The sequence below is a fragment of the Clinocottus analis genome, unplaced genomic scaffold, assembly GCF_023055335.1.
Source record: "Clinocottus analis isolate CAN_PGR_092001 unplaced genomic scaffold, fCliAna1.0.p SCAF_5, whole genome shotgun sequence".
Classification (NCBI taxonomy): Eukaryota; Metazoa; Chordata; class Actinopteri; order Perciformes; family Cottidae; genus Clinocottus; species Clinocottus analis.
Window position 1 is genome coordinate 5,502,357 of NW_027176207.1, and position 21,951 is coordinate 5,524,307.

General features: G+C 41.0%; 1 protein-coding gene across 3 annotated transcripts in view; it reads right to left on the reverse strand.

Annotated features, from left to right (window-relative positions):
• Positions 1-2,360: 2,360 nt before the first annotated feature.
• The window catches only part of ntm (neurotrimin), a 386,758-nt gene continuing 367,167 nt past the window's right edge, over positions 2,361-21,951 (reverse strand). For 2 of the 3 annotated variants that reach the window (XM_068600360.1, XM_068600359.1), the window contains 5 exons: positions 12,778-12,906; positions 11,606-11,726; positions 11,196-11,347; positions 10,347-10,382; positions 2,361-7,489 (listed from right to left, as the gene is read on the reverse strand). In XM_068600360.1, coding sequence (XP_068456461.1) covers positions 7,389-7,489; positions 10,347-10,382; positions 11,196-11,347; positions 11,606-11,726; positions 12,778-12,906 — 539 coding nt within the window. In that variant the 3' untranslated portion in view covers positions 2,361-7,388. The remainder of the gene's footprint in view (positions 7,490-10,346; positions 10,383-11,195; positions 11,348-11,605; positions 11,727-12,777; positions 12,907-21,951) is intronic. The other variant, XM_068600361.1, reaches the window with a different exon arrangement.

Consider the following 21,951-nt stretch of genomic DNA (forward strand, 5'->3'; position numbering starts at 1 on the left):
TCGGTCAATTATTCTGCAACTGTCGGCCCTTAGACTTGAATGAAAGTAATGAAATACTTATGAGTGAACCGGCTGGACTGGCAACATTTCTGACTTATAAAAAAAAAAAGTTCCCAATGGCCATGGAGTACAAGCAACACAACTATTGATGCTTGGTGTATTATTTTCCCAAAAGACCTCATGTAAAAGAGATGTGCTCTGTATTGGGCCTCAGGAGGATAAAGCATGATCAAATATTTAGAACTGTGAAACGAACGAGCCGTGAGAAACTTTAACAACAGAAACATGGGAGGAAAAATATAGGAAAAAATGTTTTATTAAACTCGAGATGGGCAACCTCATCAGGACAACCTCTGGCTGGCACGCGTCCTTTCACACACTGCTGACCCTGCATTGTTAACTGAGGATATACAGGGCGCTGTTGGAGTAGCCTACAGGACTGTCGACTTTGATCCCAACTATGGTTCAAAAAGTTTACTTGTCTGAACTCTCAAGCTCACTTGATGAACAGAGTTTTGACAAAAGAGTCAAAAGTTGAATCACTTTCTTTCACTTCACTTCAGCATGACGGATGTTGATGCACGCTTTTCTGTTTTAATAAAAGTTTTGAACAGATAATACATATCTATAGTGGTCAGTTTTGAATGCTAGCGGCACATCTCTTAGGATTGCAATGTCAGTCTGTCAGCTCCATGCACCACTTTATTTGTTTCTTACTTCAAATACATGTTCTGTTTCTTCATCGCCACCAGGTGTAAAGCAGCATCTGCAGCACTGTGTTACCGTAAGGTACCATCATGCCCAGCATCATCAACGTCACCTGTCACCTGTAAACCGGGCTCAGGTCATGCTCTGTCCGATCACATTGTGGAACGCCGACAATAGATTTCCAAGCAATTGCCCAATCAGTGTATTTGCTCAGAACATTTATAGTGCTTTCACAAAGTTACATTTTGTTGAGCTGTTGACGGGTTACAAAACCTGACAGTGGTGTAACATGCGGGGGAAGCTATCACAGCTGCGTTGCAGCATCCCATTTAATGTAGCCTGACTGAGCTAAACTAGCACCAATCAGTGGAAGCCTCTTCAAGAGGCAATATGTCCCCAAGCTTGAAGCGGCACTTTTGTTTGCAGAGCAGACTGGATGTGCCTCTTTCTGGTTTGAGCAAGTACGAGCTCAGAGGTGAGCAGGGTCATCGATCAGTCAGAGGATCGGCGGTTGGATCCCCGGCTCTGCTAGCCCATGACGATGTGCAAGACACAATTTAACACAAATTTATATTTAACACAAATTTCTCCTGTAGCTGTGTCAACGGTGCGTGAACATGTGTATGAATGTTAGCTAATCCTGATTAGCAGGTGGAACCTTAGCCCCTCCCATCAGGGTATGAATGGGTGTGAATGATGACATGTAGTGTTAAAGTGGTCGGAAGACTAGAAAAGATATATATACAAGTACAGTCCATACTTAGTTTGTAGCATCCAAGTATTTGAGATATTACACTCCATTTCTTTTCTGCCATTCTTACCAGATGGTGTTGGTTTCAGTGTTTTCTCTCAGCGTTGTCTCCCTTGTATGCTCATGTTTTATTGTTCTTTTGTAACAAAAAGTCAAAACCTGTTTAGTAGCATTAGTAGTAATACAAAGCAATACCAGCTCAAAAATGCAGTTCATCAACATGGAATGGCCTGACATTGTGCATTTCAGTGTTAACTTTGATTTGAGGGACACTGGCTTTTAACATAAGGCATTCTTTTATCTTTCTAACACTGTATTCAGTCTCTGGTGTATGAAGCAATTCTCAGCTGCAGAGAGCAGATGTTTGCATGAATTAAATATTTGTCGAAGCTGAAGTACAACAGTGTGGTACTAACTGCAAAGACGTGTTTTTGTCACTACTTTGAAAAAAAGTGCAATAAAAAGCCCAAAACCTGAAATACTACCTATCATAGATATATTATAGGTTCGTATTATGTCTCGCAAGAATTAAAAATTAAGAGTGGAAACCTCCAGATTATTGTTGCATGTATCATCTGTACAGCAAATGAATTAGAATAGGAAATGGCTTCTGCGTGCAGCTAGAGTGGAGGAAGAGTAAGACCATCACAGAATTATGGCAGACCTCCTGCTGCGGGTGTTCATAATTAATGTACTGGAACCCTTAAAAAATACACTGTGTTCAGGCTCAAAGACACGCTGGTGTCATTTGGAGAACTGCAGTTAACAGTTGTTGGTAATGTAGCGGACAGACCATAATGAGCTCAGTCCAAGGTTAGGACTTTAGAGGGATCAAAAAAATCAATAGGTTTGTCTTATAATCTGAATAAACAAGAATAATATATGCAAAACACACTTAATCTTAAGATACAACATTTTATTATTGTCAGTCTTAAATATGAGCACACACTTTTCATCAAGAAAATACATATGAACCAACAATCCTTTACAATGCAGGGAGTCAAATAGCATGAGGTCCCCCTCCACTTGGAAACAATCCAATCTGAAGAGAGCCCTGTGAACTTGTAACCAGGCAAAGGGCAGAATCTTCTATGTGAATCATTCAAAATAAACCCAACAGATCATGAGACTACTTCATGCGTCTGCTATGATCACCGCCTGGCAGCTGAAGCGAAGGTTGGATTTCTCATGTCCAACCAAAGTTCACATCCAAAAGTGATCTCTTTCAGACTCCAATGCAAACCACACAAATGTCACAAAACACCTAAAATGAATAGTACTATCTGATAGGTGCAATACAAGTCATTTATCTTAACTGGTATCAAATATTCTTCAGAGACTGCGCTCTTGCCTTGCACATATGGATACAAAGAAAAGATCTACACTCATAGCTCATACAATACCCGCCCGCCCTCCGCCCTCCTCCCTCCCCATCTGAGCCCAAGCAAACATGGGCCAGGTTGGAGCAAGGGAGGAAAGGAATGAGGCCTACAATCCTGCAGTCTTCAAACAGACAATGGAATTGGTCATATCACCATTAGTATGCAGCGCTACTGCCAAAATATAAGCCTTCATGGGCTGTGATTCAGTGTTGGCTGACTGGAGTCAGAACAGGAGAAGTTAAGTGTATTCAGGCCTTTTAGTGCAGTTTCAGAGCTGCACTTTGGGATTGGATCAGAAATATGTCCAAGATCCTCTTCCTTTGCTCGATTTTATCATTATAAGTTTGGCTTAAACGGGACTTATCATTTTTTTTAGAGTCATGCTCGGTGGGAGTTTGAAGCGGTCGCTCTAATAGGAAAAGAGACTTTGTTTGAATGCCATGCAGAAAGAAACTGCAGAAGGACTGCTGACAAAGAGAGAGATGGTTAATTATTTCCAATTATGACAGTTGCTCATTTCCCATTGAAACCAGTATGTGGACACCTGCTGTGTTGGGTCTGCCTGAGCGTGACGCATGTGAAGCATACAGCACGGGGAGCAACACGCAATGCAGTTCTAACTGTGTTTAACTGTTTTCTGGCATAAACAGGGTGTTACAAGCATCACACAGGGTGGGACTTATAGAATGGAGCACAAGTCCAGTTAACAGGACAACATGAAGGCCAACTGGGAGCTTATTAGAGTTTTCTCAACTATATGAGCCATAACATGGCAAATAGCTGCGTTACGCAACACAAAACTTCCCACTGTCTCGCTAACTGAAATGTGATTGTGTTTGTTTAACGGCTTCTTTTGTAACCTTGAGGCTGCCAGTGCCCGTAATGCAGAGAGCACACGGGTGGAAAGTAATGCAAAAGGCCTCAGGTCAGAAAACAATCCAAATGAAGCCTTTAAAGAAGGTTTTCACCACACGCTTTCTGTTGGTACACGTTCGGAACAGCAGGGATTTGAGAACAAGGAAATGAAGAGGGTTCTTTTCTGTAAGCCGCATGTGGTCAAGGCCAAAACTTTAGGAAAAAAATCTGCCAGGATCTCCAACCGTGATCTATCATCTCCTCTGAAAAGGCAGAATACCTCGTCCCCTCCATCAGAGATCACACCGCTCTGCGGCTCGATGTGGCTTTCTCGGCTGAGGGCTTTACTGTGAGCGCATATCTCATCAGAGCTCATAAACAATATGCTCGTTTGACATTGAAAACTGGTGGGATTCCTCCTAATGATCATCTTAAATCAGAATATTAACATGCACAGTTTGGGTTCTGTGATTCTCAGTGCAGCCCCGACTCTGAATCGCTGCCATAGTAACCATATGGCTTTGCTATTATTAGCTGGATTATTCGATGACAGCCACCTCCTTGCTGCTGGTTACTTGTGAAGAAAAAACTACGACCTTCCTTTTCATTTCATCTCGAGATATATTTTGACAGCAGCCCTGCTGGTTTTTACAAAGGTACACGCCTATTGTGATAGTGTGCTTGGCTCCAGAAATAATACTGTATTTGATATGACATCAAAAAACAATATGACAGGTATAAAGGACAAGCAATGGAACGCAGCTGTCTGCGCGGTCCTGGCCGAGGCCTGTGAGGGCTGTGACGCTCCGGAGAAACAACACTGACGGCGCAGCGCTGTGGGGTCAGCGCGGCGTGAGCACGGCCGCCCACGCAGATACACACCCGGGACCGCGTGTAAATATTACTTGAAGGTGGTGATTGCTGCGTTGTTAAATAGTTGGGCAACTTGCTGAGCAACTGCTCAGAGGTAGTAAAACGATCAAAATCAATGAGCAGTTTGTACAACGTGTGCTTGGCTGTTCTACAAAAGAAACGTAGGCTGTCTTACTTCAGTACAATCTGTTGCATGTGTGTGTGTGAGGGGGAAGAGGTGCGGTGTGTGTGTGTGTGTGTGTGTTTGTGTTGGGTGATATTTCCAGGCAGACTATTAAGTGAGGTGTTCAGCACATTGGCTCCCTCTCCAACCATTCAAGGGAAGCGAGAGCAGCCAGGCTGGGATTGTTTGTGCATATTGACGCAACCACTTCATGCAAACTCCTCTGAGGGACCCCGATGCGGACCTCCTTGGGAGGTGATGTGACTCCAGTTGGTCTTAAATGTGGTTAATCTTGTGGCAATACAGACGTGGGATCAGTGGCGCCATCCTTCCAGCCGGGAGGAATAATTACCATGTCATTTCCAAACATCACTGTGCTGGAGATGAATAATACTCTCTCTCCCTCTCTCTCTGCCTCTCTTTGTCTTGTGTGTGAAAACAAAGCGTGATTAGCCCGTCAGATTCAGCTGATGATTACCCTGATCAATTTCAATAATGCTCCTATCTGTTTCATGCCGTTTGGATTTGGCTCTATTTTCACATTGAGGAGCACAAACCTTGATGTCCCCAAGAGCCGCGAAGAGCCACAGTGAGGCGAAATGAGTCAAAAAGACAAATTGAAGTGTGTGCACATGTATGAAGGACTACAATCCCACCAGCGATGAGGCGAAAAGGAGGGAAAGGGAGGGAAAGGGGAGTGTGAGCAGAGCAGAGATGGTTGGTTCTACTGCGCGCTCATTTAAAAATAACCACATGTGAAAACACTCAATCGAGCCGAGGGATAATAAGAAGCGCATCATTGCCCGCCACTAAACAGACACACACACTAATTTGATGTAATTCACTGTTCCTGTTTGATGTTGTGTTAATGGGATCCTGCAAACCTTTCTAGTGCTGCACACGGTGCAACGGCGTATATTCGGTAGACGGGTGAGTTTGAACGTCCACAAGCGGCGATGCGTTGCGCATGAGAGGCGTGACGTCTAAAAAACAGTAACCTTTTACACCAAAATCTCGTGTCTTCGTTGTTTTTACACAGTTCTTTTTTTTTTTTTAAACCTGTGTGGCAGTCGGTGTAAACAGTTTGCCAACACAAGAGACATGAAAAAGATAACTCACCGGCTTTTTCATTCTGACCGATTGTGAGCTTTTTCTGATTGTTGCATAAAATCCTGACTCTCACAATGAGATACGGTGAAGGAGGTTCTTCCTGTTTGCTGCCACTGATGCTCTGTGTGAGCTGATCCTCCTCGATGATAACACACTGATATGATTTCTCTGTTTTTACAACACATCCTCTCCCATCTGACAACGCCAGCCACATATGATGCGATAAGAGCAGTTGCAGTATTATTTCCCCCCGCTGTCGGTTATTAATGCAATCGGCTCACATTCTGTACAGTAAGCCTGCAATCTTTTTTTTTCTTTTCAGAAGAGCTGGGAATGTCATGTTCACAAAGAGCATTCCACAGTTATATACCACAAACTGTACATTTTGGTTCAAATGAGTGTGTCCTTTTAGATTTCCCAATAGCCCCGTTAAACTCTTATTAAAAAGTTCACCTTTCCTCTTTGTGAAAGACACTGTGTTTTGTTTGCTGTTGAGATTAGAAAACAGAAATCCAATGAAGCACGGTGCTGTGAGCTGCTACTCTTTGGGTTATTGGTGTCTAAATACATGCAAACAGTGTTTATTTCCTATGAACACGATGAACTGAGTGGCCTCTGACCCGCCCGTGCTGCTTTGCCACATGAACAGGAACATGTTCTGGGTCGTGTAGAAATGGCACGATGCTCAAACAAGTAGCAACAGCGTTAATACATTTGCATTACTTAATCAGACATCGACTCCACACAAGTGGAGCAAACGCTCCCTTCCATTTGTAAGTACATAGTTATAACACAAGTATTCTTGACACCATTTTTGTGTACAAAGAAAGAAAAAAAAGACAGAAAACAAGGATATTTCTCCTAAATAATTACAACTTCATATTTTCCCTTCTCAAAAATATTTAAAACTAAACATAACTGAAAAAATAGAATTAAAGATTAGCATAACACAACTCAAAGTATATCACTATATAATGCTGAGAATACGTGAAGGTCAAAAACGATTCTGTTTCAACAACCAGACGGAATGATAATCATTACACATTAAAATATGACAATAGCAGACTTTCACCCTCCGGGTAACCTAAACTCCTCCTGCTTCACGTCTCGGTTTGACTTTGAGGTATTTAACATTCACCTCTCATACTTGCTGAGAATTTGCCTTTTCCTGGAGTTGAGATGAATATGCAATGCAGTTAAAAATGAAGACAAATCCATTTGAATAAGAGACGCTACAATTAAAAAATCTTTTTTTTCTCTGAGACATAATATAAGTAAAAAAGAGATAATCCAGACTAATATAATTTAGAGAGAACATTTCCAACATAATTCCATGTAATGTGAAGCATTTGTTACATCCGTGAAATCTAAAAACAACAGAAACGTTTTGTTAAGTACTTATTTAGTGGGTCAACATCATTATGTAGCAGGATACTTCATGCACTCACGGTGCACCAGTTTATGGTTCCGGTTGAGAAAAAAAAACACACACACATACACACTCGCACTCACACATACACACAATACTTGTGTTCAAATCCACTCTTCAAATTCTGAGCAGGAACGGCAGAAGCACTAAGAAGAGGAGGCAGGTGTGTGAGTGCACTCCCATCGCGCCGCCGCTGCCATCCTGAACTGCTCTCGGTCCTGACGGGGGAAACAAAACACTCGGGTAAGTTTCACCATTGAAGGATTTCTGTCTTCCTCTTTGTGTTATCACTACTGGAGGTACGCCTCTAAATAAACTGGCTTTCCTCCAGCAGGATTCTCAAGTGAGGACTGTGACTTCTGCCGTGCAAATCTGCGGTTCTGTCTGTGAAAACACTGTCTTTTGGGTAGTTTGCCTGTTATTATGCAAACCAGTGTCCATAATTAGTGATAAGTGATGCATGCGTATTGTCTACAATTACTTGGGAATTGGAGGAATGGATTACAAGGTTGGATTAGTCACATGACATATTAATGTGAAGTTCCTGATTTGGAGACTTTAAGAGAATCTAGAAGAACGAATGCAACACTCACTGAATCTCTGGATGAAGTGTTATCTTAGACAGTGTATTCACATACAATAAGCCACAGCACAAATAGAGGAAATATAAGAATAATCCAGGTCTCAATATAACAGTACACATAACACGTTCTTATTTATGATGCCTGCAAATTATAAAATGAATGTTGCAACTGACACTCACTGCAGGCCCAGCTGTGAGGTGAGGAGACTATTGGTTTGTTAAATACTGGTGAACCATGAGGACAGACTAACCTAACGTTATTAACTTTTAACCAAAGGCAAAGTGCAGAGATAACATCTACTGTACTTTTTTTCAAGGCAAACCCAGAAGTTAGCATCACACTGATTCCCTCGACAGAAAACAATGAGGTTTTTAAGTTATTGCTCAAAATGTATGAAACTTGCCTGTTTGTCAAACTACCTCACGGTCACATGACTTCACGTCACCGCCGCTAAGCGGTTTGAATCCAAAATGTTTCCAAAATGTCCTCACTTTGTAATTGTATTTATCCATTGAATAAACCTGAATGTTTTATGTAATAATGAGCAAATCTAGAGTCATGGCCATGAATGTGTTTCGAGAGGTCATAGTGATCTTTGACCTTTCACCATCAAATTCTAATCAGTTCATCTTTCAGTCACGTTTGTGCCAAATTTGAAGACATCTGAGTCTCATTCTGATATCAAACCAGCATATCAACCACATAGTCTTGTATTTGTCTGTTTTCTCTTGCTGAAGTAAAGACGTGTGTGAAACAGTCAGTATATAACCAACCAACATTATGTTGTTAGTACAGAAATGTCTGAATGTGGATGTGTAATTGTTTGGATGACAATGGAGGATGGAAGCAGGAAACCAGAGAGAGGAATCAGTCATTGTTCAGAAGCATGAATAAACGACAGAGTAAAGCTTCCATTAGTGAGGCAGAGTGGAGCTTCAGTCAGTAATGCTGGTAGCACCTGTTTTGAGTGGGATGATCAATGCTGGTGTGCTTCATCCAGTGCAGCACTGAGGATTAACACTGATCATTGCTCAGCATCTATTGCTTAAAGAAGGTCATTCTATCTTTGTCAAGGGCATTCTGTGTTCTGAGAGCGGCTCCTAAAAACACAGGATTCAGTTAAATCTGTCAACAGATTGAATGCTAATCTCGACATGAGTTAGTTGAGATTAGCGTGAAATCTGACTATGGTACACTATATTAAATATATTACATATAGTGTACACTATGTGGAGAACATAAAATGTGACAGCACACTTTTTCATTTAGAAAGATAAATGGAACTAGAAAGACCAGAAGATCTTTATTTCTAATAAAGCTGCTCCATCTGATTCTTATTCACCAGACTACAAGATGACACATAGAATGGAGACACATTCTTTTTCTTATTGGCCTCATATTGAATGAAAAGGTAATCTTTTGAGTAACTTATGATGAGATGTGAACTTGTATTCTTCACTATTTAATGCACCTTTTATTCTAGTGTTACAGTTAGAAAAAACAACACAATTTCTCAATGAAAAACTGAAACACAGTACTTTCATCACACTGTTTTCAGGGATGATGCAAGTTCCATCTAAATGGATGCATTGTATGAGGATTGAGGACACATTTGAACTTTTTACTTTGAAGCTTGGAACACAATGACTACTCATTTCCCTTGGATTTCCACGAGTTCACCACAGCTTCCTTTGGGGCATCTATCCAATTACCCTGCCACAGTGGATTATCTGTAATCCTGCATATGGCTAATTACAATAATGACGTTCACTTCTAGCCAAACTCAAAGCCATTAATACAATTATGTTGTGTTAATGGAGTGGGTCTGCCTACAAGATGCTGCAACCAGCAGTCACAAGGACACATTACATGACATGATGGGTGAGGCTCCACAAGCTTGTGGGTTCATCTCCACCAGATATCTTTAATCTGCAGTCACTGCTCGGCAGATACAAGACACATGTCAGCTCAGTGACGTTCTGCAGCTTTCTGTGTGTGCTTTTTCACAGCTTTCTGTGTGGGACGTACAGGGGAAATGCAATCACTGGAGGCGAAAACAATCGCACAAGCACAAATGACGATAATGAAAAATGACGAATACTTACATTGGAAAGAAGAGCATGCAAAAATCAAAATGAAGCCGTGTCACACAGTGAGGCGGTTAGGGTTGCAAAGGAGAAGATGAAACATGGTTAGCAACACAAGCCGCGATGCCATTTTCACAAAGATTCATGTGGCATTGGTCTGGTTTGCTTTGCCATTCCTGCTGCCTGCCACACATCTACTTTAACATGTCAGTCATGAAGAGAACAGTTCCCTGATCACAGAGCAAGAACCCATCTGTCTCTTTATGTCAGACGTTTGTGTATAACTCCAGTCACAGTGCGGCCTGACTTCCTGTTTGTGAAAATGGCGGTTGGACATGTGCCAGCATGCGGTTAATACTTTCCATCCACAACAGTTGCCGTGCATGCGGGTGCAGAATACTAACCTTGCAATAGCGTTGAGCTAGTGGGTTCAATTACGACTACACCAGGGAAACAAATGGAACAGAGCAACATATTGGAAACAGAGCAGCAACAAATCATTGACAGCACTTGTGAAAAGCATGAAAAGTAGGCTGCTGAGTAGATTTCTAGCATGGAGGCTGCACAGTGGCAGACGGAGGGCTCCCCAGTTCACGTGGCCGGGGAATTCAATTTCAAGGCTGAAACATGACAGTATTTTAACGTTGACCATCACTCAGTGTTAAGAAAGTAGTGACACGTTTGCTGATGTACACACACATCGCCCTTTTCTGACGGAGATGTGTTGTACTTTAATGTTCCACACTATATGTGCAGGACCTTTGGTAGTTGGAACGAGAGAGAGAGATCTTTATTGTTACTGAATCAGCAGCTTTAGGCTGTGGCTCTCTTCATTGGTTAGTGGGAGCAGGAAGTCAGCTGGCTGAGCTGAGACGGACTCTATGCTCCTCAGGCCCAACTAGCTTTGTAGGTGAAGCAGGATTAACAGGAACAGTATCAAGTTATCTTAATACATTAGGGGGCTGAAACAAATGAAGTAGACTGTGACATCTTATATTTCACGGTTCATTATAGTATATTCACTCTAAACAATATGGGGTTGCACATGATTACATCACCTAAATGTTCATATAACAGTAAATGTAACAGCTTTTCATTCATGGATAAATGTTGAATCAAACTGATAGACGCTAAAAGGGCAAACAAGAAAATAATTACGATTATTAATATTACTTTAATTGAAACATACACTACAGCATTTGAGTCACACGTCCCTCTCAGTAGTACTACATGTAGCACATTACTGTACTCACCATACATAAGGAAGCTTGTGTTCGAGGTCCCAAGTTTGTTGAGTGCGACACAAGTGTAGTTCCCGTAATCTCCGTCGGTCACATTAAAAAACGTCAGCTTGGACAGAGATCCAGAGTTCACAATCTCTATGCCATCGATGCCACTGAGGATCCTAAATGTGGGAAAGAACACGGTGAGTGCAACTAAAGATGGGCAATGATGTTGTTTATTTTAATTTTTCAGTCACTTGGCCAATTACCAATGGGCCCGAATGCACTAATAACACTAATTTAATTCATGACCAATTTATAGTATTCTTAATAGCTGTAAGACTGACAGATGATCAATGACTATCAATAACTGTGAAAACTGAAAACACACACGCTTCTTCCATTTGCCTCACATAAAATTCAAATGTACATCTAATCACCTTCTGTCATCCTTGTACCACTCAAAGTCGGCCTCGGGCACGGCATCAGCCTCACACTCCAGCTCTCCTCGCTGGCCCAGAGTCACTCCGACATCTCTGCCCTCCGACACAGCTGGAGCATCTGCAAGCAACGACACGGGTGCACCGCGGTCAGGACGAGTCAAGGGCACCAGGAGACGGGCGCATGGCCTCGTCTCCTCTGAGCCGTGGTGGTCTGCACAGCATGACCGCAAGTGCACAGGAAGTAGGAGTTCAAATCGTGGACAGGATTTCTAACCCTGGGGAAACCTCATGGTGTCAAGTATGATGAGATGGAATGAACTGGTCAGGGTTTAATCTGCAGCAGTTATTAAAAAAAGATGTTATTAGTTTGAGCAAAATGTGGTCCAGTTACAGTTAATGGAGCCCAAATACTCCCCGTTTGTTCTGGGCCTGTGTGCCTTGGTAAATGCTCTATGAGCCAAAACACTATGCAGTCATGTCTTGACTGTCAATTATTCTTCTCATTGTTTTCTTGATTTAATGATTAAAGGCTTCAACGATAAAATGTCAGAAAATAGTTACAATTAAATTGATACTTTGCTTGGGACCAATTAGTTTCCCATCAAATTAGCCAAAAAAAGTAGCACATTATTATAATGTTTTAATTGTAATTAATATAGTTCGTAAAATCAGCAGCACCTGACATCAAAGCGACTCAAATATTTCTCCTTGAATCCAAAAAGAACATTTGATTTTGTAAAACAATACTTCCAACACAAATGGTAAAACATATAAAGCCACACTTGTAGTTTAACGGCAGTTGGCATCCATCTAATTAAGGCTTCTCTTGGTTTCATACCATTTTAAAAATGGTTCAGCACAGGGTCATAAATAAAGAAATACATTGAATCAATGAAAAGACCTTTAGTTCAAAAGCTGTTATATTACAATTCTGAAGCCTAAATCATCAGAGTATAATAACACCAATGCTATGAAACAGCGAAAAGCCGCAAAGGCTCATACTTGAGAAGCTGCAACCTGAAAATCATGTTTTTTCTTCACAACTTATCCAATTGATTGTATGATTGAACTATATGTTCTGCAAAAAGACTCACTGATACATTGAATAATTGTTTCAGAGCTGTTAAACACAACATGTTGAAGTTCCTCGGCCAAAGCAGCGGACTCACAGTTGACGGTGATGTCGACGGTCTGGACGTCTGAGTCGATATCGTTGACGGCTGTGCACTCATACGTCCCCGCCCTCTGTCTGGAGATAGATGGGATTTCCAGGTACTCGTCCTCTGATGCCAGGTCTCCTGTGAAGGAGGAAGGAAGTGGAGATGAGATTCAGGGTTCAAGTGACAAGTCAACAGCTGTGACCTCGATTTCCACACAGGAAAGGAGGAAGCTGGTGATTTTTGTCACAGTTTTAAGTCAAGGATTCATACTGAGATGCAGTGCATTAAGAATTATTCTGGATTTTGAAAAAAAAAAAAAAAAAGCGAGAATCTATTTTGGTATTTAGAAGACAAAGAGAGCAGTTCAGTTGTAACTCCAACGCAGAAATCACAGATCTCAGTGCAGAGGCGGCAGCAGCGTGTCGACAGGTCCTGTTAATTCTTGTAGCTCCCTGATCTAACATGACAGCAGAATTCACACAGCTACATGTGTGTCAAGCCTACACCAGTAGACATCATGACGTGCCCAATTCTATCTCTGCCACTTCTCCACTGTTTCTTTCAACAGCACATCTTGAGCCTCACTGACGTGTTTCTGAGGACGCTACAGCACTGGCTGATTAGTGCTTTGTTTAGCCCCAACTCATTATCAATTGTCTGTCAGAACTTTCATACTCGGCTCCTTTTTGTGTGTCTCTCATGCCTGCAAGCACACCACGATATGCTTATGAGATGTGACATTCTGAACGGGGAGGGGGAATCTTTCCTGTATCAATTTGACACGCTTGACAGAGACACTTAATACAGCGCTCAACGCGAAGAACAAAAGATGTACTGGTCTTCAAGCCTCCTCCCAGGACGGAGGCAGGTGACAGGAATAAATTGCACATGGATTCACTTTGCTGGGTTGAGGCCCATTACTGAATTGCACCTGGGAAGGTTGTTATGAGAGAAGTTCTCACCGGCACGCTGATCACCTGACGAGGAGGACCGGGAGGACTCATGTTCACTCCACTCGGTTCCTTTCCTGCTGTCCCTCAGAAGAGGGTTCTCCAATGTGCCACCAGAGACCCAGTGTCACTTAAAGCCACATTGTGGAACCCTCTGAAGAGAGTTAATCAAGACCAGGCTGCCAGCTGATGAGCTCTCAAAGTCCACACATCTCGCGGCACTGTTTACGGCAGGTGGTTTCACATCAGCAGTTGTCTTCCTGACTGGAACATGAAATCACCGTTTCACAAAAACAACGGAAAATCACAGCCGCAGCGATGCTCAGCAGTTCTTCCCACATGCCTCCTGTTAGTTTGGGTTTACCAAATGGTCTCTTAATATAAAAGAAAACTAAAATCATGTGTTTTGGGAATAGAAATGAAATAGATGTGGATATTGATTCAAAGTGTAAAAGTCAATCTAGGCCTTGCATATAATGTATTCCTCAAGTATTATTTCTTACATATCTTATTGTTTGGAGTTCAACATAGGAAACAATTATTTAAAAGATATTTATTAAAAAAAGCTCTATTTTTTAATGAATGAGGCTAATTCATATAATCACCCAAATCCATTCTTTATAAAATATCATCGTTTGAAATGTCACTAATTGATACTGATTATACAATAATGCAAACAATGTGCCAAATTATTTAAGAAGGATTTTTTTAATATAAATGGAGCGATGTTTGTCTAGGTTTACACAAATAGAATAATGTGTTTTCAAAATAACTGTTTATGAAGCTATTTTGGGTGTTACAATTGTGAATTAAATTGATAAGATCGTAGGATAGGCATAGTCAAGCATCATGCTTCTGCCTGGATCCTTTCAGTATTGTGTACTAGATTGTACACAGACTACATCTATTGTATTGTGTGGAATGACTTAATATAAATACTACTATTAATTGTAATGTTGTGCCTGTTATGTGTGGCTGCTTTTCAATAACAATTGCTTATGTAAAACCTTGTTTTATACCATTTATTGTAATGGAAGCGCAGCTCCTCTCATGGAACACCACGTGTGTCCTTGAACTAAATAATATATTACTGAACACCTTTAAAGTTCCTCCTTTAAGAGTTCCAGTGAGCGAGCTGCTAATCTAAACTGTCATCTACTAACTGAGTTAATAGAGAGACACGATGTGTCAGAATTTCATTGCCAAGCAATAATTTAGCGCATTAGCTTCGCAGTAACTAATACAAACAGCATGTGACACAGTTGGGCAAAACAGAAAAAATGCTTTGAGTTTGTAAAAGCTACAAAAAGAAGACACACAGCTAATCAATCATATTCAGGTGGGATGCATTGCTCATTCTGGAATAAAAATACCTGCTTATACAAGCTGGGATCTGAGGCAAACACATTTTACAAATACCTAATATTTATATCTATTCTTAATCCATTTTATTGGCAACAAACAATGTGGAAAACATTCAGATAGAAGGCATTTCATTTTATCTGGAACAGTGTGTTGGTTTTACCAGGAGAAACGATAGCGATTAGATATGGTTAATTAACGCTGACTCGGTGAGGAACTTCCCAGAAGGCCTAAATTAAACACCACAAAACAGCCAAAGATGTTTGTTAAAGAAATAAACACTGCTTACTTGCTGTAGGACTCGAGAGTGGTGCGTTTCCTCTCATGAAACAAGCGAGCTAATCATGTCACAAGGATTCCAGTTGAACATCTTCACATCATAGCAATGTGGTTCCTTGAATTAACTGTTCAAACCTCCTGCAGCGAGAGAGTTGAGCCCGATCAGCCCACAAACAGCGATCACACACCTTGAACCTTTGAAGCATTGAGTCACGCGTAACGGTGGATGTTACACATATAGAAAGCGTTACCCAACTTGATTCAATGAAACTACATGAAACTACGTTACATTTAGCTGACGCTTTCCTCCAGAGCGACTTACATGTTTGCTTGACATACCGTAGACACCATAGACACAGCAACGGGGAGCAATTCAGGGTTAAGTGTCTTGCTCAAGGGCACAACGACAATGACTAGCAGAGCCGTGGCTCAACCACTGATCCACTGATTGCTAACCACTGAGCCACAGTCGCCCCAATAAGGGAATCAGGAGGAAGATGTGATGCTTCACTGTCCTACTCTACAACCAAACATTCACATTTGAAATCAACCTTTGAACAAAATAATTGCAAGAAAGTATATAAAGAACAATTGAGCATTATACATTGCCTTTTCATTGTCCACTCAGGATACTCAATCATCTTACATATATCTATAAACCGGTAAATCTATTTGTTTTTGCTTCATCAGTACTCCCAAATCATGTAAGCAGTGCCTTCCCTGAGGCCAATCTGTAGTAAATCAGGACCCCCCCCCCCCCCCCCTCTTCCCCTTCATTATCATATCATATTGTTGTCTTTCCTTCCACACACTGTTCCTCCACCTCCACCGGCCTCCAGGGTCGCGGCTGGCTAAGCATTGGAGGTTGCGACCTTATAAAATCTGTCATCTCATTCACATGAACACACCTGCATCATCGCTCATTTAAATATTATGTGTTTGCCAAATGATCCTGCGTTATAAACAGTTAAGATGAGCATGACGACCCCGTGGCCCTGCTGAGCCTCTGCAGTCTGACCGCCAGTCACCAGACTGTGTGGTGGAAGCCAATGAAAACAAGCGGCGCCATGCGCCAAAGGATGACGTTTCAGTGTACCAGACAGAACAAACGAGTCCTCACTACACAGCACTACCTAAGCTCTGAAAATACATATAGAGACCTTCATTATATATCATTTCATTGGGTATGTGTTTCCAAACAGCATGACTCCTGGTGTTTGACCGCTTCTTCAAGTGTCCACCTGAACTCCACACGTGAGCTGTGTCAAAAAGGACTGCTGGGTGGGCACCAAGTCATTAGTGAGATAGCACTGCCATCAAGGTGACATGGCAGGACATCAGGGAGTCCGGCAGGAGAAGGTGTTGGGGAGAAGAAAGCAAAACAAAAAGAGCCGGGAAGTCTCTGGAGAGGCCCGCAGGAGATAATGTACCCTTTCTGTGTCCCTGAAATGCCAACCTCAAACTCAAGGGCAAAGAAGAAAATGGAAAGAGAGAGAGAGAGAGAGAGAGAGAGAGAGAGAGAGAGAGAGAGAGAGAGAGAGAGAGAGAGAGAGATTTGTGTGCAGGGCAAGGGGAACAACTTGGAAGGGAGGGGGCCAGAGCAGGAGAGCAGATGCTTGGGGGATATAGGCATTTAAGGAGAGGGAACAAGGGGACATGGAGAGGCAGGATTTAAATTGATGAATCCGAGCAATGCGAGGAAAAGAAATAGAAGCAGAAGAGCACACATGAACCAAAGAGAGAGTGGGAGTGGGGATGTGTTATCAGTGTTGTCTTGAGGGAAAGGAAGTCAGAGTGAAATGTGTTGACGGAGAAGGAACAAAAAGCTTTTGTTACTCAGACAAACAGTGAGAAAGAACGTTCATTTAAAAGATGTCCGAGAAGACAATGAAAGCGAGCGACTGCTGCTGCAGCTCCGGTCTTAAGCTGTGCTGCCATGGAGCGAGGTGAATATATAGTTATTTTGTCACTGATTATCAGCCTTTGGCATAAGGAATTTCTTAATGTGCCTTTGATGCATCATCCCCTTTGAAGGAAACAAACATAAAAGGGGTGAGCAAAAACAAATAATTATAGAAATATAGTATAGCTCTGGGTTCCATGTATTCCCGAGATGCAGTAAGGCAGCTTTACTTCTATTGAAGAGGTTTGCCAGCGGAGATAATCTGTTGTGACAGTACGGTTTAGATTTGACCCGTCAATAGCATACATACTTTTTAGTATACAAAGAAAAATGAAAACCGTAGCTGCTACTAATCTCTCAGGCCACAAGTCCTTTTGTATCTCAGTTTGTCTATAGGAGAAGCAGCTGTGTAAGGGAAGGATACAGCATGCGAGGTAAAGATATGACAAATATGTAAGTGAACGTGAAAAGATGAATCACACTTCTGTTTCTGCTTCCACACACTAAATTAAAGGGAAAAACAACCACCCACTGAGCAGTAAATTCAATATAACTTATTTAAATAAGTTCAATACAAAGAACTGTGACAATTAGTTGATTTCGAGAGTAACAATATACATATTTTATTACATTGAAACGTGTATCTGCATTAATTGTGTTTTTAAGTGGTAGTGTATGTCTGCCGGAGGGCAGCAGATGGAAAGTACCTTTCTAAATCCTAAAAACCTACATCTAAAGGGTCACAGGATTTTGAATTAGAATTTGAACACACACACACACACTCACACTCACACACACACACACACACACACACACACACACACACATATATATATATATACATATATATATATATGTATATATATATATGTATATACATATACATATATATATACACTATGTGTGTATATATATATATATATATATATATATATATATATATATATATATATATATATATATATATATATATATATATATGTTCCAAACTATTCCCCAAACAATTTACCAGGTTACATACGATTATCCATCTTAATGGTGGAGTTATCCTTAATATTAGTAGTCTTTCCATCCTACAGCATGTTCTATAAGAAATTATACATTATGATTTTCCCCATTAAATCTGTATAAAAGCGTGCGATAGATGTCGGCAGTATGTGGCTACTTTTGAAGTGTTGCCGGGGGTTGAAATTTTTGTCCGCTGGTAGAGTCGACCTATTTTGCATGTAAATGACATGAATACTATCTATAAAATAATAATCAACTTTTTAAATGAAATTATGTATTTATACCCCGATGCTTCCAAACTGACTCCATATCAGCACATATACACATGGACATGATGGGCCACGTCAAACACACACCCGCACACACACACACACACACTCGTATGCACACACACACACACACACACACACACACACACACACACACACACACACCGCTCTCAGTTCCCGCCGCTCAATCTCAATTCTGTCAGCAATATATGTATTTAATAGGATTAAATGTTATTATTACAATTTAGGGAATTAAAACCACAAATTGTATTAGTTGAAATACAGTGACCAAAAATACTAACAGTAAATGAATAACCTATTTATATTTATGTATTAAAGGTATATGATTCAAATATAGTAAAACAACAACAGTAAATACATATGATGCTAAAACATGGCATGCATGGTGACAGAGAAAGAGAGAAAAGGGAAATGACAAGCAAAAGGTTAATTTATGAATTGGTGAATTAATCTGCACGTTCATGGAGCTATATATCTATATCTATATATGTGTATATATATATATATATATATATATATATATATATATATATATATATATATATATATATATATATATATATATATACACATATACATATATATATATATATACACACATATATATATATATATAAATCTTGTATATATTGTATTGCTGTTGGGCTTTTTCGGGGCTGCTTTTGAGTGGCCTTTGGGCTGGATTTGTTTTAGTTTTCATTGGCTATTGGGCTGGTTCTACCTTGGTTTTGATTTGGCCATGGGGTTAGCTTTAGGGTTAGGGTTAGGCACACACCTGGCAACCCTGGATGTAAAGGAGAAGTTCAGATGTACAAGTTGATAGCATGTAGCTTGTCGGAAAATGTAGCTTGTTGGAAAATGCTCAATACCATCCCTCTCCATCCGGAGAGAAGGATCCTCCTCTGTGGCTCTCCTAAAGATGTCTTCCTTTTTTTCCCCATGAAAAGTTTTTTTCAGTTTTTCCTGATTCGATGTGAGGTCCTGGGTCAGGGATGTCGTATGTGTACAGATTGTAAAGCTCTCTGAGGCAAATTAGTAATTTTGGACTATACAAAATAAACAGAATTAAATGTAATTGAATTGTATTGACGACTGGAATGACTTTTCTAGAATTCTAAATGTCTGACAATGTGCTAATACCCTGATTATTGTTACACTATGAGAGTCATTACAGCTTACACAAACAGCTAAAAATGCTTTGCTGCATTACCTGTTACTTGTAGCCTCAAAATCCTGAAGTTAAATACAAGTGAAATTCCTCAGGGAAGACTATACTAAAGAACCTAACAAATATCAAATGACAAAAAAATGCATTTGCATCTAAAACGTAGGACTAAAGCTGGTGCTAGAACTAACGCTGCCATGCACATGTAAAATGTACAGCATTACGTTTTTCCTTCACCTTCAAAGGGGTCAAAAGGGACCAATCTACTATGACTCCCAACTCCATCCACTTCAAATGAATCTTTCCAAGCATCCAGGCCTGTGCAAATCTAGAAAACCTTTATTGCTCCTAGGCCAAATTTAAATTCAGTGAGCATGTTCATTCCGGTCGCTTAATGCACCGGGGTGTCGGCTGGCCGCCTGGGCTGACAAACTTTGCAGTCAGGTTGTGTGGTCTGTGGGAGATATCGAGGATCACTTCTGATCCGCCACAAGCCCCTAAAGCCATCTATCTATCAAAGGTGAGGGGGAGCTGGGTCACGGCTATGTTAGAGCCCCGGCCCCAGCCTGAAATCATCAATCTTTATGCACACACACACACACACACACGCACACACACACACACGCACGCACACACACACACACACACACACACAGACAGACAGACAGGATCTTTATTTATTTAATTTACTCGTTTTAACACCCCGGAGTGCTTGCAATAGCTGGGCTCACACTGAATGGCCCGGGGCAGGAGGAGAGTTGCTCTGCAGCTCGGAGATACTGGAACACAAGTTTGGACTTTAGCAAGTTCCGGGACATTTTTTCTGCTCTGCTCTGCTGCTCTCTGTCTGAGGCAGGGGACGACTGTGCAGCGTGACGTTGTGTATTTTTGCCACGCTTGCTTATCCGGCCCTCAGTCGAATACTGGAGATGAAATTGATAAAAAAAAAAAAGGCGAGTGAAAAAGAATAGCACATTGGAAGTGAACAATCTGAGAGAAAAACAACCTTCCCCCCCCCAAAAAAAAAACACAAAATGAAAGAAAGACTGAATCGCTGTTTTCTTTTATCTTGCATGGGGAGAATCAAAACGACAGCTTCTCCAGCTAACGCTAGTCTATTTACATTTTCATCCCACACTAAACTAAAAGCCAATAGACAGCCCAGAATTGTAGTTTTGTTGGTGCCTGCGAAATAAAAAAAAAAAAAAGAAGATTTCTTCAATCTGAATATCAATGTTCTATCTCAGATATGGACTTTAAACAGATAAATAAACATAAGCAACCAGTCCCTGAATACATTTGATCATGAAGAGTGCTGAGATGAGCAGAGAATAAAGGATGCCTTTAGTGGGCCTGCTGCTCTAAAAAATGACTTGTTTTACATACAGATTCTGACAAAAGTCAGACTTGGTGCAGCCACACACTGGACACACACACACACACACACACACACACACACACACACACACACACACACACACACACACACACACACATAGCTGTCTTGTAGTATATGCACAGCAGAGATCAGAGTATGAGATCTGAACAATGTCTGTCAAAGATAAGATTAGAGGCCTTTGCTGTATTCTAAAACACAACATGAAAAAACAAACATGAAAGATATAAGAGAGATGCAAAGAAACCTTATTTCAAACCATTAATGTCATAAATAAATGGTGGGCACCCCAAGGTGGTAGGCTGCCCAGGCACCCTATTATTACAGCTTGTAGTCCACATTTATGAAACATATTCTAACAACAGAGGGATGTTGTTCTGTTTTCTCTTCTTCGATATGTGCACCCTGGACAACCATTCATGCTCACATGCACACCTACGTGTGGAGTCAGTGTTAGTTAAGCAAAACGGCATGACTTCAGACTGTGGGAGAGAACCGGAGCACCTGGAGAAAACTCCACGCGCAACATAAAGATATATATATAGAAAAAGTTTCCAGCCCAGCATGGTGAATTCAAACTAATTTGGCCAACGGATGACTCAGCTTCCGCAATCTCCTCCCACATGAAAATGTATTTATAGCCAATTATAATAGATTGCACCTTGAGGAGGTCTAAAGAGAAAACAGCTCTGTTGTTCACATCCGAGCCAAGAAGTTAAGGCAGCAATGAAACCAGCTGTTGGATCCAGTTAATGAGATTTTACAGCAATATTTCCCAGAGATAGCTGAGTGGTTCAGTCCCACACCTCGGCAACACGTGTGGCCCCGTC